At 34.2% G+C, this 26,147-nt stretch overlaps 1 protein-coding gene across 5 annotated transcripts in view; it reads right to left on the bottom strand.

Moving 5' to 3' along the window:
• The window catches only part of LOC121673360 (A-kinase anchor protein 9-like), a 107,054-nt gene that overhangs the window by 47,935 nt on the left and 32,972 nt on the right, over positions 1–26,147 (bottom strand). For 2 of the 5 annotated variants that reach the window (XM_042046615.1, XM_042046614.1), the window contains exons 1-16: positions 24,261–24,299; positions 18,070–18,123; positions 17,492–17,662; positions 14,947–15,102; positions 13,832–14,029; positions 10,701–13,145; positions 8,923–9,136; positions 8,082–8,161; positions 6,326–6,461; positions 5,771–5,892; positions 5,151–5,256; positions 4,476–4,674; positions 3,845–3,941; positions 3,024–3,116; positions 1,294–1,665; positions 472–696 (exon numbers count right to left, since the gene is read on the bottom strand). In XM_042046615.1, coding sequence (XP_041902549.1) covers positions 472–696; positions 1,294–1,665; positions 3,024–3,116; positions 3,845–3,941; positions 4,476–4,674; positions 5,151–5,256; positions 5,771–5,892; positions 6,326–6,461; positions 8,082–8,161; positions 8,923–9,136; positions 10,701–13,145; positions 13,832–14,029; positions 14,947–15,102; positions 17,492–17,620 — 4,572 coding nt within the window. In that variant the 5' untranslated portion in view covers positions 17,621–17,662; positions 18,070–18,123; positions 24,261–24,299. Of the gene's footprint in view, positions 1–471; positions 697–1,293; positions 1,666–3,023; positions 3,117–3,844; positions 3,942–4,475; positions 4,675–5,150; positions 5,257–5,770; positions 5,893–6,325; positions 6,462–8,081; positions 8,162–8,922; positions 9,137–10,700; positions 13,146–13,831; positions 14,030–14,946; positions 15,103–17,491; positions 17,663–18,069; positions 18,124–24,260; positions 24,319–26,147 lie in introns of those variants that run through there. The other 3 variants (XM_042046618.1, XM_042046613.1, XM_042046616.1) reach the window with 3 other exon arrangements.

The raw sequence follows: 26,147 nt of genomic DNA on the forward strand, positions 1-26,147 counted from the left end.
CATTGTTGCAGGAAGCCACTGATACTGTTCAAGTCCGAATGGTGAAAAACAAAGAATTTTATAGTATTTCTAGCCATGGCTGGTGGCTTCATTGATGTAAATGGCTGCTAGCCTGCATCCTGCATAGGGCCATGTATCTGTGAGGCGGCACGATTAACAGTGCATGCACACTCACTCTCTTCTGGCTGCTGTGCAGCACTGCAGATTTGTTCCACATTTACAGAAGTCCAAATCAATCCATCACTGTCTGAGCTTTGATTAAAGAAATATGTCTTCCATAAATATATGCATATATGTGTTTGCATGTACAAACAGATATGTGTGTGTGCACAACTGTGTAGGCATGCACAGAGTAAATATGTGCATGTCTCTCTCTCTCTCTAAATAGATATAAATGCATAAATAAATGAATCTGCCTGGTGATGTCCCTTTGTTAACCAGTATTAACTCACTGGTTGAATTCTGTATTACCTCAGCTAATTGCACTTTAAGACTCTCCAGCTCTGCTAAGAGCTGATCCTGATTTTCTTTCTGACGCTCCATTTGCTGCATGTGCCCCTGTCTCAGTAGCTCAGTTGCCTGTTGATGCTCCTGGTACTGGCGCACGAGCTCCTGCCGCATGTCCTCCAAACGCTCCTCGTACAACAGCAGCTGACTGGACATTTCTGTGTCTGCGGCTGCCATCTCACCAGAGCGCTGAAACAGTGCAACAATTTTAGCATTTTATGTTCAACAACTGTTCCTAGGAAATACTTATATACATTTTAAAAAATGCTTTCATAAATTAAAGTATCTGTCATGAAAGCATTATCGTGTTGCCTGCTTCTTTGGAAGGTCCAGGCTGAGGATTACTTTTCATTTAAAAAGACAATTTTTTTCTAATAACTCTCAACAGTATTGACTTTTATGCTTTTTATGACTCCCTTTTACCTTATTTATTCCAGCTAGGCCCCACCCCATGTTTATGAAATGCTAACCATATGCTCTACATCACTTTAATAATTTTTGTGTTCAGCTGATATCCTTTATCACAAGAGACTCAAACTGTTTAAGCACTATTTTTAATCTGTTCTTTGTATAAACACTAAAATATAACCTAGCTTACAAAAAGACTTTAAATAATTTATTGTCTGCAATACAGTTGGTGTCATATGCCCTTCCACAGGCATAGCACACAGGAAAGAAGGGTAGATAATTTAGGTCTGAAGATGTCAACCCTTTGAAAGGGAAAAGGAAATATTTAAATGGAATTTTCATCCTCATTTTTTCTTTGCTGGTTTTTTTAACACTTACCGGTGTTCCTTCTACTGTAAGACCTTTGCTATGGGAAAAAAGTTCTTCAGAAATCACTGATGTATGTGTGGTCTGTCCTAATATACAATCAGGGCTGCTGTTAGAATGAAGCTGTTCTCCAAGTGAGTTGATCTCTCCACTCTCTTCACTGAGTTCCTTGCAAAGTGATTTCAATTCTTCTTCATGCTTACTGCCTTTTCCTGCTGCTTTTCTAAGAAGGCTGTCAACCTCTTCTTCACTGTGCTGCTTCTTAATTTCAAAATGTATTCCCTTTTGATGTACAATCTGTGTTGGTGCTTCTTCTACCTTCTGTCTAGCAATTCCTGACAATTCAGTCTGTTTGGCAAATGCTACACTCATTGACACAATAACCTGAATAAATAAGAGAAATCCGTATGAGTTTATGCTTCACAGCATCTCCTGTCACTGAAGAAATCTCATAGATGACCATCAACAATATAAATGTAAATACCAAAAGTTCCCAGAGAAAACCAGGAAGATAAAAGAACAAAGATATCTTGTCAATCCTGAAAATGGTCACATCTTAAAATACAGATATTCTGTATTTAAGGTAGTTTAATAAGCTACGATGCTGTTTTCAGTTACAATAGATTATTTAGCATGGAATTATCACGTTCATTTAAAAAAAGATCCTATTCGATGATTTCAAAAAGCTCTGGCACACTGACTTATGAGCAGCTGTGCTAAGCTTTCTCTGTTCAGCCAAGCATCCTATGTAAAAGTTCGACTGACATGGAATTTTGGGCTGTATAAAGAAAGCAGTGCCATGTGCTTGATACACATGGAATTTTACTTGACCAGAAAGAAATTATTGGCACTAACTAGCTGCAGTTGCAGTTACAACAGGCTGATAACTTTTGTGTTATTAAGTATCTCTAATACAAATAAACCCCTTCTCCAATCATGTGTGCAACTCTATTCTAGATTTAGAATACAGTCATTTACAGCATAAGCTACAAAAAGTGTGAAATAGTATAATAAATACAGAAGTGTTACACTTGAAAACACCAAACTCTTCTTTTCCAGAAAATATGAGTTTGTCTTTTGAACTTAAATTGATGTTAACCAAATGCAACATTTGTTTCCTCATAAGGAAGGGTTTTCTTGGCAGCAGATAAGAGAATTTTTTTTTTTCTGCAAAGAAGTGGAAACTTTTTTGCAAATCAAAAAGTAAATAAATCCACAAACAAATAAATATACTCTACCTATAAAATCTTAATTTTACTTTTCCTGTTTTGGAGTTACCAGATCCAAAGAAAAACTACACATTTTATACAACATACTAAAATGCACAATAAAATATGATCAGAAAATAGTATTAAACTGTCAACTGCAAAATCTTTCCAACTGACCTCCTGTTAAGCCTATGGTAGCAAGAAATACAGTCTAAGTCTGTGGATTTTTAAAATAAATTCTAGAGCAGAATATGGTAGCATGTTGTCTATTTCCTTTGAAGTTTTAAGCACCATCACTACAATCCATATGAATAGAAATTGTGAGTTAGGAATAGGATGAATTGCTAAAAAACATCAAAATGTTTCAGAATTTTTCAAGACTTTCCCATTCAGAAGCCAGATGAAACAATTCCTTGTAAATAAATCATACAAAAGTTAGCACATGGTACAACAACTGTCGAAATGGTTGAAAAGGGCAAATTAAAATGACAGATTTTTTAAACATATTTTAAAGTAACGAAATAAAAGTAATACCTTTGCTACTTCTTCTTCTAACCTTTCTTGATACTGCTTTTGTAGTAATTGAATAACATCCAGATCATTCTGAATTTCAATCTCCCTACCAAGCTGTAAGAAAAACATGAAATCTCAGACCATGTATTTGTGATTTTATTTCATTAGTTTCAAGTTTCAATCTGGCAAGAGATTTTTTCCTCATACAAATCACATAATTTTGTACCACAACACAGAAGAACCGGGCAAAAGACTTTGTCTTGTTTCTGCTTCAAAATGAATCTTAAAAGTTGAGTTTGCAACAACTCTTCTTCCAGCACTATTTGAGATGTCAAATGCAGTGAAACCAGGTCAGCACAGAATCACTGTACTAAACAACATCATTATTTTGCAAAACGCAGAATTTTTGAGCCAAGTTTCCAGCACCCCTAGGGGAGGAATGCATGGGGTCTTTCCCATTTGCACTTGGTCTCTTAAAATCTTTGGGATTACTTTTTCAAAATTTCTCCTAAACTGTTCAGCGTGTACTACAAAAGTACTGGGATTTCACTTGAATTGCTCCTTTCATAACTCGTTTTAAATAAAAGTCACAATATTTTAAAGATTCCTGAAGAAATCCCAGAATTTGAACACTAATTCTCTTCCACCTTAGCAAGAGGCAGTCAACTGAAATGTCTTATTTCAGAGATGAAATAAATAAAATAAATTTAAACCCAGCATCAATAAATCAAGTTTTATTGATCATAATTCCCAGTAGTTTTCTCAACTTCATCTTAGAACCCAAAGCATCTAAATTATGTCACGCTTATATATATTAGCTAGCAACTGAGTTAATACCATACCTCTAATGCTTTATCTGTTCTTTTCTGATGAAGACTTTCTGTGCCCTTTACTTTCCTGAAGACTTCTTTTAACTTTCTTTCTGAATCCGTGGATACACTAAAAAGGTACAAAAAGCAGAGAGAGGAAATAATAATTAAAAAAAAAAAATCAGCATTTCATTGCCCATGACTTGGTGAAAAGCAGAATGTGTTAAGTGGACCTAAACTTCACCACAAGCTTTATTACTATCTGTCATTCCAGAAAATAACTGATTTCAGGCAACTACAGCCACTCAAGATGCCTTTAGATGTAAAGGATAGTGCCTGGAGAGGATTAAATGTGGTCTACTGAGTTGAAGTTTTGAAATTGCTGCTATAAAGTTCATACATGTGAAATTACTTTTATACATTATTCCATTTAACAAATCTTCCTCTATTAATTATAAATGCTGCACTACTTAATTTGCAATGTTTATGTCATTTCTTTATGAGACTCCTAACAACTCCTGAAGGAACAAAACTACAGAAGAGCAATATGGTTATAAAGAATTTCTCGAATTCTGAAGTAAAACACGTAGTTTTACACGAATGGTTATCTGAAACACCTCTTGAACAAGCACAAAGTTATAACCATTGTAAAACTGGTTAATACCTTGTGTGGTCAGCGGATACCCCAGCAATCTGAAGCTTATCCTGAAGATGGACAATCTCTGCAGTGTGCTTCTCTTGACTTTCTTTCAGCTGCTGTTGAAAATAGGACCGGAGGAGCTCCAGTTCTTGAGCATGCTGTTCCTCAAGTTGTTTTTTAAGGTTCTCTATCTCCTTCAAACAGTATTCTTGGATTGTAGGATCTATATATAGGTTATTTGAAGTAGGGGGTGAGAAAGAACGAACGAACGAACGAACGAACGAACGAAAGAAAGAAAGAAAGAAAGAAAGAAAGAAACTACATTAACTTCTTCACAAATATTTAGCAGTGATGCACTGAATAATTAATGTAGTTAAAAAACAATTCTGACATCCTATCGACTACTTTTCCATAACAAAGAATGATAACCTAATCTTCCATTTTGCAAAATAATATCTGATATCAGTAACAAATTTTTATTGTGGAAAACTAAAAAATACTAAACCAAAAATATATCACAGAATATAATTCTGAAATATTTTACAGAATTAAGAAAATCATAGTATTGTACTTCAAAATCTGAAAAAATCTCTTATGTTCAATTAGTAGTAAGATATAAATCACTTAAAATTAGAAGTCATTGTCTTGTCTTTCTTTCTGAATATACATACATTAAAAACAGCATATACATTTTTTTACCCATTAGACTCTGTGAAGGAGTCTGCAGACTTTCCTCTCCTATTTCCAGATGGATAGGTTCCTCTTCTTTCCTCCTTTCTGAAGAAGATAGCCATGGTTCTTTGACCTAAATAATAATAAAGTAAATGCAATTAACAACGATTTGTCTAGTAGTAGCACAAATATATCCAGTGCTGCACTCCCAGTATGAAAGAGAAATGGACATACTGGCATGAGTTCAGCAGAGAGTTACAAAGGAGATGGGAGGCTTGGAGCATTTGTTGTACAAGGAGAGGTTGGAAGAGCTGGGCATGCATAACCTGAAGAAGACAAAGTTGCCCACCCGGTTTGTGAAGTATCAAAATTCAGCCGGACACAGTTCTTGGCAACCTTTTCTAGCTGACACTGCTTTGGGCAAGGGGCTGGACAAGATGAACTGCAGAGGTGTCTCCTAACCTCAACCAGTCCACAATTCTGTGACATGGACAGCAGCTTTCTCCATTTTTTAAAATCATTCCCTTGCTCTGCCACTCAACCAGGATACACAAACACACTTTCAAACACTTCCTCACTCATGCAGAAGGAATTCATGTGACAGAGAAAATTCAAATGCTCCTATACTCTATGCTATGAAAGTTTACCTGTTTAGACTTCACTGCCAGCTGCTCTTGAAGTGCTTTCAGCCTGCTGTATTCTTCCATTATCTTGCATAGAAGTGTATCCATACGTTCTTGCACAGTTAAATTACACAGAGAACCAGGGACTTTAAAAAAAGAAAACAAACATTTTACCATAAATGTTAATGCAAGTGATTTGTTCACAAGTTCTCCCCTGAAGAATTATCCAATAAACATTACAAAATACTGAAACAAGTGATGCCCTTTCAGATTTTGAATGCATTTTTACATGTATTGATACATATGCATTTTTTTGGTAGAGCTGCTAGCTTCTTCTACAAAAGGAGGAAGAGGAACAGAAAAACCCCAAACACTTTTTTCCACCAATATGCACTAAAATGAAAAGAGCATAAAAGAAAATATCCATTATAAAAATAAAGGGGTTCAGAATAATGAGGTAATCTCTAAAACATCTATTTAAGCACATGAATTAGTACCTGAAAAAGTCATGGAAAAAGTGCCAGTCTGAAATACTTTAAATAAGTACTTTTAACCAGCATGATAGTACAAAGTCATTACCTTGAGCTTGACCTCTGTATACTGGTAATTCTACACTCAGTTTTTCTTTCCCAGCAGGTTTACAGAAAATTTCCTGCTCCCTATCAGGAGCCTCTACAGCAGCTGAAGAATGTTCATTTTGACTGCCACACAAAACCTGTATAACAAATGAAACAAAGCAAAAAGTAAACAATTTCTTATTATCAATCACAATTCACAGAGAAAACAAGAAAAACAGGAAAGTAGTATTTTGTGAGCATTAACTTCTGTGAAAATTATGGCATAAATGTTCTGTTGAATCATAAGAACCTAGACAATCTTTAAAACTCCTGATAAACAGGTATGAAAAGACTTCTCAGCTAAAGCATAAATGCATATGTTTTCAAATCATTATTTAATTTGGAACTGCCAAGTATTAAAATCTTGCAGAGAAAGGCCTCCTTTATCAATGTGGAAAGCAAATTTACATTGTAAATGTCTCATTCTCATAAGCTGCAATTTTACTTGGAAGAGGAATTCCCTCCAGCAAAAATTTGTATCTTTTTAGGGATTACATCTCATCTAGTTCTTTAAGTGCTGAACAGATCAGATAAAAGGGTATGGCACAAAAAAGCAAGTAATGAACAGAATACCCTACGTTTGTTGGTGCTATGTGGCCAGCAGAACACTGCCATATTCACAATGGGCAGGCAAACAGAAGATTTATCCATGTGATGTCTAAAGATAAATGATACTTGAAACTGCTTGCTCAAAGCACAGTAGGATTCTTTATTTTAAGATTTTGTACTCAACAAAAAACAAATTCAACTTAAAAAAGTAAAACCATAATTTCTCCGACAGCTCAACAAAGAATCATACAAATAGGCAGCATTTTTCATACTGTGAAGTAACTCATGCCAAGGACTGTCATTCAGCTGCTACCTTCTGTGAGCTATCATGGAGTCCTGCTTAATCTCTCCTATGCTGGATCTCAAGTTTAAAAGTTCTGCTATTCACTTTCCCAAAAAGGTGTTGAAAGAAGTCCAGCTAAGAAGGAAAAAAACCCCCACAAACCACAAACCCCTCAATAGAAGTATTTTAGACTTGAAAACCATGGCTGATAATGAGTGACAAAAGCAGCTTAATTTATCTAGAAATAAGTCTAATAAGTAACTCAATTGATGGTCAAAAATTACCTGTAAGAGCCACCAATTACTACTACTCTACAAAAAAAGATATGGCAAATTATTATTATGGGTGGCTGATATTAGGATAAAGACTAAATATAAGCTTCAATTTTTGACAATAATGTTTATTTACTAAAAACAATACAGACAGTAATTTTTTAGATTGACACTTAAGTCTTTAAAAGGTAAGCTGCAGCTAAGAAAGAAATTACTATCTTATTGCAGATATGAGAGGTGATGTCCTGCACCTCAATATGTGCGCGACATCAGACTCTTGAATCAAAAACATATATCCAGAGACAAAGAGAAAGGAAAAAAGTACTTCCAAACTAGTAGAGATGAGATCAACATTAGTTAGAAGCTTAAGACTATGGTTAGACAAAAGACTTGTCTGGACAAAGACACAAACCAATTTAGGAAAAAAAATACAAAATCTTTTGCAATGCTATTTTGGAAGCCTAGGTTTAGCAGTCTCTATTTTGAGATCAATGCAAAGAAAAAAGCTGCAAAGGAAACCTGCAAAAACAATGTGGAAAAACATGATGACTCACAATAACCATCATTTGTCTTCCAAATTCTCATTTTAAAAAAGGCTTTTTGTTAAGTCTTACCTGAGCCAGCCTGGAACATTCCTCAGTTACAGCTTCATTCAGTTTTTCTATAAGTCTTTGTGTAGATTTCCCTTCATCATCTATGAATACAAATTATTCACATTATTTTTAAACTCTAGATACACAACTTTTCAAAGGCCTAATTTCCTGCCTCAGTGAAGCTGCCTCTTCAGCTTGAAGAAGGGTGTGGTTTTTTGTTCCCCTCTTTATTGTTCCAACACATGGACAGTTTCAATTATTACAGTTGAGCTGCATGTTCTAGAGGAGCAAGACATAAGAAATGGCTTTGTGTATTAGTGACCTCCAGAAGGATAAAAGTGTACAGAAACTACTGGAGGGAGAAGAACTTATGCAAACAAGTTAAACAAGGGCAAAACACGGGATAACAGAAAAAGCTGGGATAGAAAACCATCATGATAACATAAAAACTCACTGAGGCAGAAAGTAGTACCAAAGTTTACCTAAAGTATGCAGGGAGTCAATGCAGCAATTCAAAGAAAAAAGAACAAGTCCAAAAATACTTTGCTGATGCATTTGCTTATTTCACCTTATACGTGAATCTATTATATAGATTTACAATTAATTGAGCTAATACTAACAGGAATCAATGAGTTGTAATACTTTTTATTCCTTATTTTTTAATATACTTTTTTTTCAAGTTACCTCAGTAACAGACTACATGTAATGGCTAAACAGTTTGTTATAAAACCATTTCAAAATGTTATTTAAAAACAATTTATTGGACAGCTAGATGCATAAACTCTTGTGCTTGTTTGGTCGCAGTTTTTTAAGACACTGTTTTTCGTATAGAGCTTCATTCTCATCATATTGGTCAAGTTACCTGCTTGTTGAAATTTCAGGGTCTGGAGCTCCACCTGATGCATTCTTTTAAGATCATTCATCTCTTGTAGATGACTATGAACAAGTTCCTCTTTAAGACTGCAAAGTGCACTCTCTTTTTCTGCTTCCAAAGACTCACGAACTTGGTCTACATGAGCTGAATAAACCAGAGATAGGCAAATCCGCTGTGCTTCCATTTGTAGTTGCAAGTCAGTCTTTGAATAAAAAGACACAAGTTAAAAAGAATGAGAAACAAGAATATAGGAAGACCCATCTTTGGAAACTTCTGAGATTAATAATATGTTGAATGGAATTCTGCATATATGGTATGCATAAGGTAAATTTAAATATACATAGTTTGGAAAATTCAGTTTTAACAAAATAGTAAGACACTTCTTCAACTTAAAATAAAAATCAAATTAAAATCAACAAAACTCAAAACGCTTCCATTTCTATTTTGCAGCAATAAAATCCCAATGAATTTTAACCCAGTGAAGCAAGAGCAGTATCACTACTAACGGAGTAGTTAAGAAAGTGTACTCCAAACACAGAGAAAAGATTGTATTATTAGCAGACCTTAAAAACCTTGATTTCCAAGGCTTGTAGTTCTAGTCTGCACTTTGGGGATGTTATTGCTAAAGAAAAAAGATCTTTGGGATATGCCAACAGGGAGCTGCTTAGAGCTGAAGTTTGAAAAGGTTTTTAGACAGCTCTGGATCACAATGATTTTTAGTTGTATGGCAGGAAATTGTAGGAGCCTTATCACAGCCTTATAAAAAACAAACCAACCGATCAACCAACCAAACAAAAAAGCCTAAAGCAAACCTTCACACAGCTAAAGCTTTTTTTTATAACCTCACAACTGTTTCCAATGTGGCTTTGCTTGTGATTTTTTTCCTTAGGAAATGAATGAACTAAACCACAGTATTAGGCAGTTGGTGGTATTAGTTCACTGTTAGGTGGACTTTTAGAACATGGAAAAAAAAATCTAATAAAGTAGAAGTCTGCTTAACATCTATTTCTACAGAATACTTAGTTGCATACATCTTGCAGCATGTTATTGAACTTCACCAGTGTATATAAATTTAAATTTATATACAGATTTATGATTCCACCACCTAATTAAATACAAGTACCTCAGTACTTAGCTATTTATATGGACAAATAACAATCCTTTCCATATTACCTACAATTAATTTCCAATACCAAGAAATACAAGCAGAATTGCTCCAGCAAAACTTAAGAGAATAGTTAGAATCACACAATATGTGTTCCCATTATCACATCCAGATAAATTTCTTATCAAGTGATAACCACGCAAGCACAAAAAAATTGATAACGTAATATTAGTATTTCACAAGTTTGATATTTCAAAAGTTTGGTCAAACGTGACTGATGACGTTTCATTATTTTTTATATTGTTGAATGAGTAGAGAACTGAAAAAACTTATCACAGAACAAAAAATTGTGTCCAAAATAAATTTTTCCCTTAAGTAAGTGAAATGCTGCATCAAAATATGAAGTGCTCTGGTAGTCCTCTTAGGTTTTTTTTGTTGCTGTTGATTTAATTAAATGTAAGGGAAGAGTATTTTTTCCATTCAAAAAGCATCCTCATACACATTGACTATGATTATAAACCCCTTTCAACCACTGGTCACACTGATACACACCTATACTTCAAAGCAGCCAGCTGGAAAGAATATGATGCAAATTTCCAAATGTGAGCTCCTGCAAATTTTCATAGTTAGAGTATTTTCCATACTTTTTTATGTAACATACCTGTTCTGATTTTAAGGCATCCACTTGCTGCTGAAGGTTATTTTCACTCTGTGTAATGGCTATCAACGATGTTTCCTCCGGCAGCCTGTCTGGTGTCCCATGCAAATGTTCCACAAGAAACTGCTGTTCTGGTTTCAGCATTTGCTGGACTGCCTTCCTTTTTGTTACCTCATGACTGCAGTCTTTCCTAGAACTTAGATTACCTCTTATATTTATTCTTTCATCATCTTTACTCCTCGAACCAGGGGATTTATTCCTACTTTCAGATGCTGGAGTAGCAGTCTTTAGAGATTTTCCTTTAGAGCATTTTGTCTTAGAGTCATTACTACTACTATTTGTTCTCTGAACATGACTAATTGTGACTTCTAGTTCTTTACATTTTACTAGAATTTGCTCTTTCTCATCTTTTAAAGATTTGACTTCTTCATTTAAATGACAGATTTCACTATCCTTTGACCTTAATTGTTCAGAGAGATCAGAAAGTCTTAGGGATAATTCCACTTTCTCACGCTGAGTAACCTGAAGCTTTTCCATAAGTTCCATGGCATCTTTCTCAACAACTTCTCCAGCCTCAAATATGTCTTCCCTGGACACCTTTATTTCTTTACTCCCTTCAAAATCAGAGGATTTAGTTTTAAATAAAACTGGTCTATTGCTTTGTAAGTGGCAGAGTTTTTCATTCAAAGCTTTGAGTTTGCTTTTATATTCTGCTTCCTGCTTTTTCTTGCTCTCTTCTAACTCAGTTTTTGCCTTCAGAAGACTTGCACATTCTTTCTGCAGTTCGTTATAACTAGCTTCAAGTTTTTTCTCAGTCAATGAAAAGGTACTCTTCTGCCTTTCAGTATCCTCTTGGAGGAAACTGTTTTGGTTTTTAAGTTGCTCGTTTTCAGTAATCAGCTTTTCTATTCTTTTTTGCAAGTCAAAAATTTCTGTCTTAGAGGTAACACTACTGTTACAAAGTATGTTTCCTTCAGAGCTTACCAACATATTTTTTAATTTCTCTTCCAGAGTTTTGTTTTCCCCCTTAAGAACATTATTTTGTGTTTCTAGTTCTGAACATTTTTTTTGAAGGCTATCTTCTCTCTCCCTCATTTGTTCCTGCATCAACTCAGTTTTAAGCTGCAGCTCTTGTATTTCCTGTTCAAGGGTACCCTTCTCTTTTTCCTCTTGCCTAAGCACTTCAATCTCCTTCTCCAGTTCATGGATTTGAAGTGTCATTTCTTCAGATTTAGAATTTACAATAGACTGCTGTATATCTTTCAGGTTCGTAATCTCTAGTATCAACTGATTTTGCTTTGTGATTAAGTTGTCCTTTTCATATTGCATGGCTTCTATCTTTTGACTCATTTCATTCTGTACTTCATCTAACTGCTGTTTATGGTGCATATTCAAGTTGTGTTTAAGGCTTTCCATGTTCACCATGTGCTCTTTCTCTAAGTCTTCTTTAAGCCTGGAAAGTTCCTCTTCATGACTAAACAGAAGTTTTGTTCTCAATCTCTCTAATTCTGCTTCTTGCGATTCTGCCATCCTGTCCAAAACTGCATCCTTCTCCCTTTCTAGCATTTCAAGTTTTATTTTGTAATTCGTGATTTCTGCCTCATGTTTTAATTCCAAATCCTTCCTAAACTCAGAGGCAGAAGTCAGCTGAGTTTTTAAATCTTCAATCACAAACTGGTATTTTTCAGCTTCATTTAATCTACATTCCATATCCACTATAGTTTGCTTGGCTCTTTGAACCTGCTCTCTTGAAAAATTCAGTTCTTGAAGAAGATCTTCAATTCTAGTTTGTTGAAGAGATTTCTCTGTCGCGATAATTTCCATCTGTTGTGACAACTCTTGCTTTATTTTTTCCCTTTCTTTATCAGCATCTTGCAATTTCACATTCAATTCATTAATTCTAATATTCATTAAATGAATTTGATCTTTATTAACATTCTCATTAAAACACAGACTTGAAGTTTTCTCCAATTCTACTTTTTGTTGCAAAAGACGCTGTTCTATTTCCACTGTATGTTGCTTAATTAATTCTTGCTTCATTTGTACAATCTGCTGGCCATGCATTTCATCTAATTCAGCCTGAAGTTGTGCCAGTCTCCTTTGTGTTTCTAATTCCATTTTTTGCACAATGTCAGCTTCAGACTGGCTGTCTTTGTAACATCGTTTCTGCAGTTCCTCCACAGTTCCCATTAATTGTTTTATTTCATCAGAACACTGCCTTTCTTTTTGTTTGTAGGTGGTAAGTTCAACTTTCATATTACTTATCTGCTGGTTCCTTAGTGAAATCTCTTCTTTCAATTCTTCAAGTAATTTACTGACATCTGATAATTTTTGCTTAAGCTCAAATGAATTTTTTTCCTCTTCTCCAAGTTTTGCTTCCAGCTCTTCAACTAATGCTTCTTTTTCTTGTAATTTATTCAAATCTTCTCCCTCTTTTTTCTGTTTATCCTTTAAAAAAATGAGGAAAACCATGTCCTTATTTTTAGCTAATTATCTGAACATGTAAGAGTATTTCCAGACTTAGCTATTTAGTCTTTCTTAGAATGCTAGAGAGGCTATGTTAGTTATAAAACATAAATATAAATTATTTGTTGACCTCATTTGGAGGTTTCCTGCACCCTTGGAATATCTGAGAACCCCTACCCCACCCATGTCATCATGCCCCTCCCCTACTCTTTCCAACCCCCTGTGTCTCTATCACTTTTAACATTTAATTTTTTTAGGTGGTTTTAAAATGTTTTCCATGAAGGATAATAAAAAAAAGTACACAAAGGAAAAAATTAATTCTCCTCTACTTAATGCAGAGAAGAATGTTCAAGCAGGTAATTTAGTGAGTTTTTTTGAAAAGAACGTCATTTATTGAAGGTGTTTTTAACATACAGTATAGTTTCATAATTTGCTCTAAATATTTCTACAACTTTTAAAAACATAATTCATAACACTGAAGTAAAATTTCTGAATTTAAATTATATACATATTGTGTTAGTTAACAGAAGCAGTGTCAAAAACTTAAAATCTTTGTATGCATTCTATGCAGCATACTCATTACCTGTGCTTTGGCTTTTTTATTGCAAAGGAATTACAAAATCCTGGAAAGTGTTTAGGAAAAGAGAACTTTATAGTAAGGAACATACCATTTCATATGTCATGATTTTCTCTTGAAGATGCACAATCTGCTCTTCAAACTCTTCATTCTTTTTTTGATAATTCTTAAGCAGACATTCTTGTTCTTCTAGCTGTTGCTGATGTGAAAGTATCTGTTGCTTGGCTTGCAATAAATCAGCAGCTGTGCAACTGTGGCTGCTGTTCCTTAGGGCTTCGCTTGCCTGCAACTTGAATGTTAAAGAAACAAAACCTAAAATAAATCAGGTTTTTCAGAAACAGCTTACGCTGTACAGAACTAGTGATCTTTACTTTCCTCTTCCACGTCACAAGCCCAAAGATTTCTAAGTTCTTTTAGAGGAGCTGAAACATTCTTATTCATTTGGGATGGCCACCCAATAAAAAGATATTTCATATTAATTAAATATTCACGGTGAGCTAACATAGGACAGTAGCATCTCAGATACATCACTAAGTAGTAAAACTAACTAGTTGCAGCTATGGAGCCCATAATCAGATTTTTCATCATAAAATCCCAGGCTTCAGAATATAATCCACTTGAAGCTCAAAATAAGCTATATAATGTACTCAAACAGCATGAAATATTACAGTATTCAACTGCAACACCGCAAGGTATAGTCTGCGTGCCTACGGCACCTCAATCACCATGCTTTTTAGAAGAAATGTTTCTCTGCAGTTTCACTGTTATTTAAATTACCTTTTAATAACACCACAACGGCAGCTTTTATCCAAAATATAATAAAATATATAAGGAGTGTGAAGCTGCGGCCCATGGAAGTTGATGGCTGGATGTTTTGATTTCAAAGGGAACATTTCTGCCCAAAGCTCTGAGATTATGCAAGTGTTTTTCCCCGGATAGCTGCCATAATTCAGTATTTATCAGAAGCTATTACCACATAGTAGGAAAGAAAACAGAATAATATCTACCATTTTATAGTTAATTATTACAGTAAAACAGGTACTATAACAACAACTGTAGGACCAGGAAAATGACTGCTGATCTATACTGCGAGACTGATTTTAAAAAAATGCATTAAAAATTTTTTCTGCAGGAACTATTTATGGAGCCTCCAAAGTGACACCTATTTTCAAACCCAAATAAATTTTGGTAGCTGTATTAACTTACATGCTGAAACTGAATTTGCAGTTTTTGACTTTGCTCAGTAAGCTCCAAGAACTCCCTCATGGTTTCATCCTTTTCTTTCCGGGCCTGCTGTAGGTTAGTAGTGAGCTGAGTGATAATGTCATCTCTTTTCTTGATAGCAGCTTCAAATTCTTGCAGCTATAAAAGATAAAATTTAAAGTATTAATGCATGTGAAAACCACAGACAAAAAATACTAGCTAATTTTAGTTAAGTAGGAGTAAGTCATCCCTAACCTCTCTGTTTAAAAGGTGTCTCACTAGTAGAGCTTTTGTATTTTCACAAACTCTACTTGTAAAAATTTCAGAAACAGCGTTTTTCCCCCTCATTGAACAATACATGATGTCTCCATAGAATACAGTTATCAAATAAAAAAATCTTAACTTTTAAGAAGGTTGATTAGTTTACTATATAACTTACTTTTAAAATAAAAAGTGTGCCCACATAAATAAACCACCATAAAGGAAGTCAGAATATCTACTAATAGTGTTTAAGCAATTTTGTACAACTACTCATGTTCACACACTTTTCCCACAATAAATGCAAGTTATATCATCTCTCACTTGAAGTGCAAAAAATAGCATTCATTGTACTAAAGCATGTAATAGATACCATGCAGTATCCTACACTGTAAACCCAGGGAAACCATTCATAACTACATGAGAAAATCCGATCAATCTGCAAAATGGATATAGCATATTTAATAGATGAATCACCTGTCATTTGGAATGATGAAGAAATTATGAGTACAAAAAAATTCTCTGCAACTGTTTTTTTTTTTTGTAGGATTACACTCAAGCAGTTAGAAATTCTACAATATTAATTGGCAATATTTTTGTGTACATTTATATAAACATGTTTCTTGGTATAAAGTCCCTTTTTCAATTTGAACTCATTTAAGGCTAGTGGAAGCCTTGTCTCTACACATTGCAAATTTCTTAAACCATTAGTCATCTGTAACTGTTTTGTTTACAATGTTCTCAAAAAAACCTTCACTGAGTTACGTGCTGAATCTCTTGGCTGTTAACATGGTAATGCTTCCTGATAAAGTTCTTTTTAGAACACTGGAGTCAACTCCTACTTTAAAAGCACAGGCCTAATGGAAATAGTAGATGTTTGTTATAGTAGGGAAAATTAGGAACAGATCAGGAACATAAGTGTGCTACACCTTCGCATTTGCATCTGCTCAATGAAATTGAATAAGTAAATATGTCAGTTCCAAAGCACACCATGTTATATAATTTCCAGCTTTTTAAATTCAATCTCTGTTCTTGACAAACAGGCAGAATTAAAGCACACAACTATCTTCCCCACTCCCCTTTTGTAATTCTTTTGTTTCTTCTGAAAAATAAAGCATATGCATTTTTTAACTGAGATACTATGCACTGTACCACTATTACACAAAAATATACTGCAACTATTAAAATATTATAGTACCACAGCCCCAAACCCGAAAACACTCAATTTTTTAAAATATATTTTTATTTTATTTTAAAAATTATAATTATAGCCATTTAAAAAATGCAAACAGTTTCACCCCCGACTTTTTCAGGAAAAACTAACAGCAGTTACAATCATTAGAAGCACTTATTTTCTTTATTATGCTATAATTATGACTATTATGTTTAGCACAACAGATACAAGACATAGTAATTAAAATTCAATGCTGGACAAAGAAATAATAAACCACCTCTTTTGGGGCAACCACTTAACTGGTGCTATGGCAGATAAAATGACACCTATTATCACAGATAAAATACAAATAATAATAATAATAGTGCAACAATAGTGCAATAATAATGGTGAAAATAACTGAATATCAGAACTTTTCTTTTATTCTATAGTACTTTGCAAAAAAATAGCAAAATACAGTGACATGACCTGAATCCAAATAGGAGAGAGACAAGTTAGACATAAAGCACAACAAAGTACTGACTTGAGTGCATTGCACCGCAGGCTTAAACTGGAAGGGTATTCTTTACTTTAAAACTTAAGTGTATATTCCAATGGTATTTCTAAATAAGAAATGCTTTCCAGTAAACCCAAATTATTAGGTGTTATAAATTAAAACATTCTTGCACTGTTGTTTTTGTATTTCAGACTGTGAAGTCTGACATAAAAATACATTTTGGTTCAGTTATATTATTCCTTAGGGAGTAAAACCTGAGGTTTTTTGATCTTGGAGGAACAGGAAGATATTAAAGTCTTTGCATAAAAGTCTTTGCATAACTGGAGAAGAATTAGGGCTTTTCTTGAAAATTGTGCTTCCATTCCTAATTTGAAGAAACTCAATGCAAAGACAATTTGAATTTTAGTCACAAAATACAGAGAAAAAGGACACACAATGGAAATGCCATTCAAAGTAATAGAACATGGTATATAATTGAAAGAAATTATGTGTAATTAATTCTATGTCACATACTGAGTGCATTCTGAACAGCTGCCATTAGTGTGAACTCCTTCCGGTGATGCTCTGCATTTTTGCATGTAACCAAATAGCAAGTAGAAAGCAACATAAGGTAATTATACCTGTTGCAATCCTTCTGTGCCATAGGCTGCCCTCATTTCTTCTATCTCTCTGCTTAGTTCTTCAATCTCTTGTTGTTTCCCAGACAATTGATTCTCCATCACCTCTAGCTGTGTGTGTGAGTGCTGCATTCCATGCTCTGAATGAATGTCTCCAACTCCAAATTCTTCTTCCTAAATCAATCCAAGCTTCTTTACATGCCAATTTTTATGCTTTATCACAGTAAGTAAAGTCAAATATCAAATTCTGTACCAAATGCCACCTTAGAACACTAACATACAATACAGCATCAAAGATCTTATTGCCATGGTAACCTCCTTTGTTAGTATAATTCACACCTCAAAAGCACTGACACAAAATGTTTCTGCGAGTTGTGCTCTATAACCTTAGCCTTAATAGATGGAGTAAATTGGTTTGCATTTCAAGTTTAATGATACACTATATTAATATAGCAAACAATGCAGATGCAGAGCACAGCATGCAAAATAAAGTATTAGTCAGCAACACAGTTTTTGTTCAAAACAAATTGAGGTGTTTAGTATTCTCCATTAGTATTACGATTCAATTTGCAATACTGTACCCTGATTAAGTCTGCAGGTATAGCTGTTCTTGTCACAAAACTGCAACCATTTACCTGTATAAAGACAATTTCTAAATACATTATTTGAAATAAGGCTTGATTTCTATTTCCCACTTACTTGAATCTTATGTGGCAATTTCTGCAGACCCATGGGAATTGTTATGCTACAAAAATTTACTTCATTTGAAACATAAAACAGCTTTCTATATAGCAAATTGCATCAAAGTAAGCATAGAAAACACATAAAACGCCCAAAATTGCAAAAAATAAATACTATTGTCTAAAACCAAAAACCTTATTACAAATCAGCATCTAGAGAAAACAAAGGAGTTCAGATTTAAAGGTCAATGCAAAGCTTTCTCTTTTAAATCATTAAAATACAATACTATAGCATTTTAAATTATAGGTTTAATATTTTTATATATTACTAAACATAGTTATGCTTTCTGAAAGATTTTTATTCACCATGAGATTTAGTCTTTCTGAAAGTCACCTATCTCTTGATAGGGGATGAAAGGCTGTACCACAGATCTTCATTCTCAATTTGAAGGAATTTTGTGAAATAGAAAAAGAGCAGAAATGATACATTTGACATAAGACATTTGAAAACAAATCCTCTTTCACTCACCTAACACTGCAAGCCCTTTCAGCTTCTACAAGAATTTTGGTTCTACTGACGGTGCAAACCAAAACCGGCAAATCTCCAAAAGGCAAGCACAAGCCAAAGTAGCAGTTACAAGTAAAAAAAAAAAATCCAAATGAAAAGAACATGCTGCGTATACATGAGTAATGATCAAACAGACAGGCAGGCTTTTAAAACAGCAGACCAATGTTCAAAAATGAGAAAGCAAGAACAACTGCATTTCTCCTCGGAGCTGTTTATTACATCAGAGCCTGAAACAAAAATAAAGGTACTAGAAATGGAAAGGCAACATAGTATTTCAGACCCAAATACTATGTTTAAATCAAAAAAAGAAGCTGTACTGCTCAGATGTCTGCCATAGCCTAGATCAGGGCTTACTTACAAATAACTATCATGCCTGAGCAAATCAATAAGTGCACTGTTATAAATGGGATCAATACAGTCACTGAATTTGTATTAAGCAAATGAATAAATCTGCATTAGAGAATTTGCACAGCTGACACAGTGCCCTTTCAATTTCTGACTTTCTCAGTAAAAACAAGACACCACAGAGATTACTACCTTCGTTTAGAAAGAATAAAGAAAATTGCAGCAAACAGCAACTCATAGAGTCACTGTGTATCATTTGTGTATTGCCAGATGTTTGCTCTATGTTCAGACACACAAATGTCTACGCAGTGCCTGGCACCAATGTCTTTATTCAGATTTTGGCGCATGTCCCGGATTAACAACACTAGCAGTTTAATAGAAACTATTATGAAATCCTTCCTTTCCCCCTTTGTAACTCATATTTTATTTAGGCTTAATTGATAAAGATACAGTGTACAATCATTGTAATCTACCACAGTGGATACATTTCTCTTCCCATGAATCATGGCTATGTACAACTACCAGAGACACTTTATAACAAGAGCTAATAGGAAAGGCATAAAAGTCTTTTCTCATTAGCTGTTCCAGGCTCCTCAGCAGCGGAAAATTCTACAAAAGACCTTTAACTTATAAAAGGGATTTTGCTACACACATTCAAAACAACTGTCTGTAATGTCAGAAATGTTGCTCCATTTCACAGAAATCTAACTCTTCGACATCACGCAAGTGATGCACACGGTAACATGGTAGTCCATGCTGTTTCTCATCTGATACCTTCTTCTTTCAAATGCCTTACATCTTCTGGCAAAGTGCAAGTGGAAACATGACAAGGCAACAAATTGCACTGTAATCTGTGAAAAAAAACCGAGACAGACAGCCACAGCAGGGTGCTGTGTTGATGGAAACCTTGGGAGCAGCTTGGCAACCCCTGGCATGACAAATTCTGCTGTGTAAGAGCAGACAGACAGTCCGTAATGAGTTATTAGCTTCAAAATATCTTTATTTAAAATTAATTTTCCACTCATCTGAAATATATGAATTCAGTAGTTCAGATGCCAACTTGAGTGTTAGTAGATGGCTACACAAGGCCTGCAGGATTCCTGTGTTTTGACCTATGGTCCCAGTGATTTACCCATTTAGAGACCTTCTGCAAGTCTATAAACACTCTTAATGTAGATTCTTATAATTTCCTCTTTAAAAGCTTTGCAGTTCACCTTTAACACTGAAACATCCTTATGCCTTAATTACCTATGATGTGCTTAGTTACATACCTCAGGAAACAATTAAACATTGAAAGAATCAAACCACATACCATTTTAACATAATGAAACCAAGAAGTAACAAGAGCTCTGGATAAAATTGCATAAGCAAATAATCACAAAATAAGAACAGATTAAATTTTACAATACATTACTCAGCAGCCACAGTTTTGGTGAACAAAAGATATGAAACAAGTGAAGCTTAAGGAAGTCTCTCAAAGGACATTCTGTCTGATTGTTCTTCCTGTCTAGCATTTTGAAAATAATTCACAGAAAAAATATTTAATATTAAAAAGTAAAATATAATCTGTAGTCTATTGGCTAAAAATAAAGGTTTCATTTATAGGGCATCAGTTAATACATAGCTTAAGGCAAATGAAAGGAATCTTCTTTCTGAGAAACAAGGAAAACCAACTTCCATCACTGAATTAAGGCAGTGATTCATGACAATTGCCACCAGAGGTCAGGATTACATTCATGAAATCACTGTACTCTGTTTAATGTTCCTTAGACCTTGGAAAACCTGAAATTGTACCTCAAAAACAGCAGTAGTAATATATAATGTGTAACTACTTACAACATTATTACCATTACTACAGAGATTTCCCCTTATAAATAATAAATTCATGCTCAGCATAAATCAATACATACTGTTTTGCTTAAAAGACTTGTTTGATTTGGTAGTAGAAACATACAGAAGTATCTGGAACAGATTAACAATTTTACCTCATCTTTTCTTTCCCTCTCCACCCTTTCTTGTACATTTTGGACATCTGAATCCTTCATAAAAAATAATATTTAGACCTTGAACACTGCTTTTCAATGTTCTTAGCCTCTCCTCAATTTTCTAGTTATGTCACAACTGACTACATGAAACTTAGCTAAAATTAGGAATTAGGTCAACTTGGGCAAATGCATTTCAGTGTATTTTGGGGGCTTGGTGGGGGAGGGTTTATATGCCATGAACAAAAGCCATTTTCAGTTCGTGATGAAAATCGTTACAATCCTGTAATATAACTAAGGTTAGTAACTTCCAAAGGAGAACAATTGATGACTTTTTCAAATACCATGGCTTAATAAATATTTCCATATATTAGAAGAACAGCAACAGGTTTCTTTATGCAGTAGTTAAGGTTGAGGTATAGAATTTAATTAAAATTTAAAAAAACAAACAACTTTCTAGAATTCATATTGACCCTCTTTTCAGAGATATACTTTGCAAATTGGAGAGTCAAGAAGAGACAAAAAAAAATCAGGTGAAACAGTTTTTCAGTTATACCATAAAATTGAGGCATATGGAAAATGTATGGGGGCAACTTTACCTTACACAATTACAAAATCCCCCAAAATTCTAACTGTTGGAAAAAGCCTAATTTGCCTTAGTTCTGAGTTCAAACCACAATCTTAAATAGCTAACCACCATTATAATTTAAGACTAGGCAGGTAAGTGTCATTGTTGCTAAAATTCAGGAATTTGTCCCAAAAGACAAGCTTGTCATATGAAGGATTTATCAGTCGTCAGTTGGCTACAACCTTGACAGTATAGGTATTAGAAAGGTGGCTGAGCAAAACCAAACAAAAGACTGTATTTTTAATAAATTTCCTTCAAGACAAAAATTCTAATATAAACATACCTTCAGTTTTGCTTAGACAACTGTACTGCCTTATAATTTTGTGTATGGTAAGTCTCCTAAAGAGGGAAATACTTATCACTGAATTTTATCCAATTCCTCAAGAGAAAGGGCTGAAGAATTAAAACCATCTGATTTAATTCATCAACTGCAACAAAACAAATTATTTATGACCTATTTGAATTTGAAGCACGACAACCACAATTCAACTTAATTTCTGTCAAAACCACTAAAAATAATACAGATGTTCTAATCAATAAGGAAAAAGATGGATCAACAGGCCTATGTCTCTTCAAATATGGGGTTTCTTAGAGTTCTGAAAAGGAAATAATGTCTTTGAAAAAAACCTAAGCTCAATATTTTACATATCTGCATAATAATGCTGATACAAGGAAAATTTAATTTATTCTCATCTTCTTCAACTGAAAAGGTTTCAGGTAATTTTATTTACAGTACGTCCATGAACAGAAGCAGAGCTTTTAATAATAAAAGTAACATCACAGGTGATATGAAACATATTGAAACATCAGCTCCTAAAATATCTGCATTCCTAAATGTGATGTCTCCTCATTTCAGATACCAACCAATTGTAATGAACAGGAATTAAAAAAAGTTTATTAGAAAAGATGGCAATTCTGACGACTTGAGCTTGATCTTCACCAGAGCCAGTATCATGCTACTATTCACTAGTTTTGTGTTGTCTACTTATGTCTTAGAAAATAACTCTCAGCAAGGTAAAAAGTCTTTCTGCAGGAATAAGAACTGCCTAGTAATGCATTTTTTAGGAAATCTGTAATTTTTTTAAGGGATATTAAGACTGCAGTTCTGTTGTCTTCAGTATCTGAAAAATTGCTCCCTAATATCCTCTGCAGGTATCTATGGAAATATTTCAAGAATGAAGGAGGTAAAAATTAAGTGTTTAGATGTGAAACTTCATGTTAAAATGAGAGCTTTAAATTTAACTGAAACTGAAGCCCCAAAACATTAAAATCAGAACACATCCACAGTTACCATGAGACATTTACCAGATGTTTTCTGCATCCTGCTGCCCTGTGCAAAGACATGCTTCCTTCAGCATTTGCAATTCAGTCTCCAGCACTGCTTCCTACCACCTCAGAAGTGATCAAAATTTCAGCCATATTTCATCATATACATAATATGTCTCACTTGTAAAAATACATGGATATCAATGACATTGTCAACTGTTTTCAAGGGTTCACTCTTCACATACCACAAATTCCATTTAAAAGTAATCACATACCATGGTGATGCATATTCTAAAAAGGTGCACTGTGGTCATGGCAGTTCTTCAAAAGTATGTCTGCTATACTCTCAATGGCAAACAGCAATGAGATTCATTTGACTACTTCATCCCCTCTTACTTGTTGCTTAGCTTAAGATTCTGGGTGTGTTTGTTCTAAAGTGTTTAGCACAGAGAACTGCAAAATAAAACCCTGACTGTCTCTTCACAAAGTGATTGATTGAGACATGAAAAATTAGATTTTTAAACTGAAAACAATTCTTACTGTATTCAGATGTTCCATGACTATTTCTTGCTGGCTCGTTCTTGACCAACATTTATGCATGAGGTAGTTTACTCCTTACAAACATAACTGTTTTATCTGACAGGACCCAAGTTCCATACACACAACTACCCTTCAGTGTGACAGAGATGAGCTGTAGGCACCAAAATGTGGGCTGACTCTGGCTAGCAGATAAGGCCCCGCTCCAGTCACTCACTCCCCCACCAGCAGGGTGGAGGAGAGAATTGGAAGGGCAAAAGTAACTCACCTTCATGGGCTAAGATACAGTCAGCTTAGTAAGTGAAAGAAAACAAACCAGCCAAACAACAAGTGATGCTCAGGCACTCACTCACCATCTCCCACCAGCAGACTGACACTCAGCCAGTCACTGAGGCTGCTTTGAAACTCATTAAAATGTAATTGACTTGTTAAATAGTCTCTCACAGAAAATTAGTTGAGATTATGCACAGCCACTACTCCCATGGCAATACAAAGCATTAATATGACCTTAAGGATGACATTGCTACAATAGTTTATGTATATATTGCATTATTTATTATAGTAGCCATCCCATTATGGAGTTGACATAATGCTTGCTTTAATGGTACATTGATCATACCAGTAATAACATGCAACAGCTTTGTCCATAATATCACATCTGCTCTTTCCTTCCTTCTCCTTTTGAAAAACTATGCACAGCATTGCAGCAGACATGTAACAGAAAAGGTTGAAAGAAAAGCTAGGAAAAGCATTACTTCAGTCTTACCTCAGAACTGTAATCTTCTACTGTGGTGGAAATTTCACTTTCCGGCTAAAATAAAATATTAAAATATTTACAATGATGGCACTCTAAAAATACTAAACAAGATATTTTCCATTTTACAGTATTTGAAAACACCGAGGTGTACATGAATTTGATAAGAGTATATGTACAGTAACAATCACCTTCATTTGCTTGAATTAACAGCTTTAGTAAGGTCATTTTGCTGTTGAACTATGATCACAGGAACACTATAATTACAAGACAAAATCTTCAAACAACCTACAGGTGCAAAACAATACTTTGGAAATTTAACTTAATTTTCTGGGATTTACTTTTGTTTTTTTAAAAAGTACTAAGTACCATGAAAAGGATTTGTCTCTGCTATATGAGTTTTAACTAATTAGGAACTTTGCTGGCTTAAGAACACAATCTTATGCAGAACATCATTTTCATACCTGCAAGACTTGATGTTGACTAGAATTTTAAAACAAACACTCATCCTTCAGCTTCCATGGAAACCAAGGGAAGATAAAAAGACAAAGACTCAAATCTTGTGATCTAATGAAGTAGAGGAATTAAAGGAACAAAGCCTTAAAAAACTGAGCATAAACGTGCCATGGCAGACGCCTGAATGAAACAAAGTGTATCTTGAGGAACTACATAAGCTGTATCAAGTTTGAGAATCAAAATGTTCATAGGAAAAAACCACAAACTATCTATATAAGGTGCACTATCATGGAGTAAGTGTACTTGAAAGAAAAACCTGAGAAGTGTAACCGAGTTAGAACTACTTTGGCAAAAATGATGTGCACATAATAGAGCTTGTCCCAAATTCACTTAATGTGTTAGTCAGCCTCATGTTAAATTAGTCTCAATTTTATATAGAATTCTGTGAGGCTTATTTTCAAAGGGACATGGTACGTTTTGCATCAGTAGACATACGTGAAATTTGGAATGTTAACTGTGTTCTGTTTTGTTTTTTTCAAAGTAATCTACCACCCAGACCTCCTGAAGTTCTGCAGTTTTTACAATCCTAACAACGTTGATACTACATATTTTGAATCCAACATGCAGCTCCAGAATGTAAATAACCTAAACAAAGGGTTTTACAAAGGTTACACTGTTTTATGTACAGAGTGCACAACATTACCTTAAAATATTTATTTGGAAGTTAAAATTCATATAATGCATACAATTTAAAAAATAAAAACAGGTCCACCCCAAAAATAAGACACTAACTGAAACAGAAATCAAAATTATATTTTAAAACTCTAGGGTGACAAAAGTATTTCTGCTATGGAATACAAATTTAGTATTTTAAAATATTTAATCTTCACACAAATATATTTTATTCATATTATTTATATTTATATTAATATTTGTGTATATATAAATGTATACCAAAAAATTACATCTTGTTTGTAGTCTATGTCCTTGGTCTAGGACAAAATCCTCTGGAAGAAATAAAATCAGAGAAAACCACACTACTTTTTTTCATAATACAGATAAATAAATGGTCACTATCTTCTTACAATTTTTCATGGTTTATTGCAATTCAGGAGTCTTCACAAAGAATGATTAGAAGCATTCCTACAGAAGCTCAGAAGTATTACTATAAAGGTGTATATATATAGCTAGATCTAAGAACTCTTCAAATCTTTATACATAGCATGAAATATAGGCACTTCTCCAACGTGCAAAAAACAGGAACAAGTAGTCCAACTTCTTCAATAGCTCTTCCTTGTAATGCTTTTCAATTATAAAACATCTCTTGTTTATAAGGATGATGAAATAAATTTATACATCCTCAGACAAACACAAACCTAGTAAATAATTATAGAAAAAGGCAAAGAATTTGTAGGTTGAAGCTTCAGCTGGAGTGAGAAAATA

Source organism: Corvus kubaryi, unplaced genomic scaffold (genome assembly GCF_017639235.1).
Source record: "Corvus kubaryi isolate FWS band 111438036 unplaced genomic scaffold, C.kubaryi_AGA036_p1.0 65365, whole genome shotgun sequence".
NCBI lineage: Eukaryota > Metazoa > Chordata > Aves > Passeriformes > Corvidae > Corvus > Corvus kubaryi.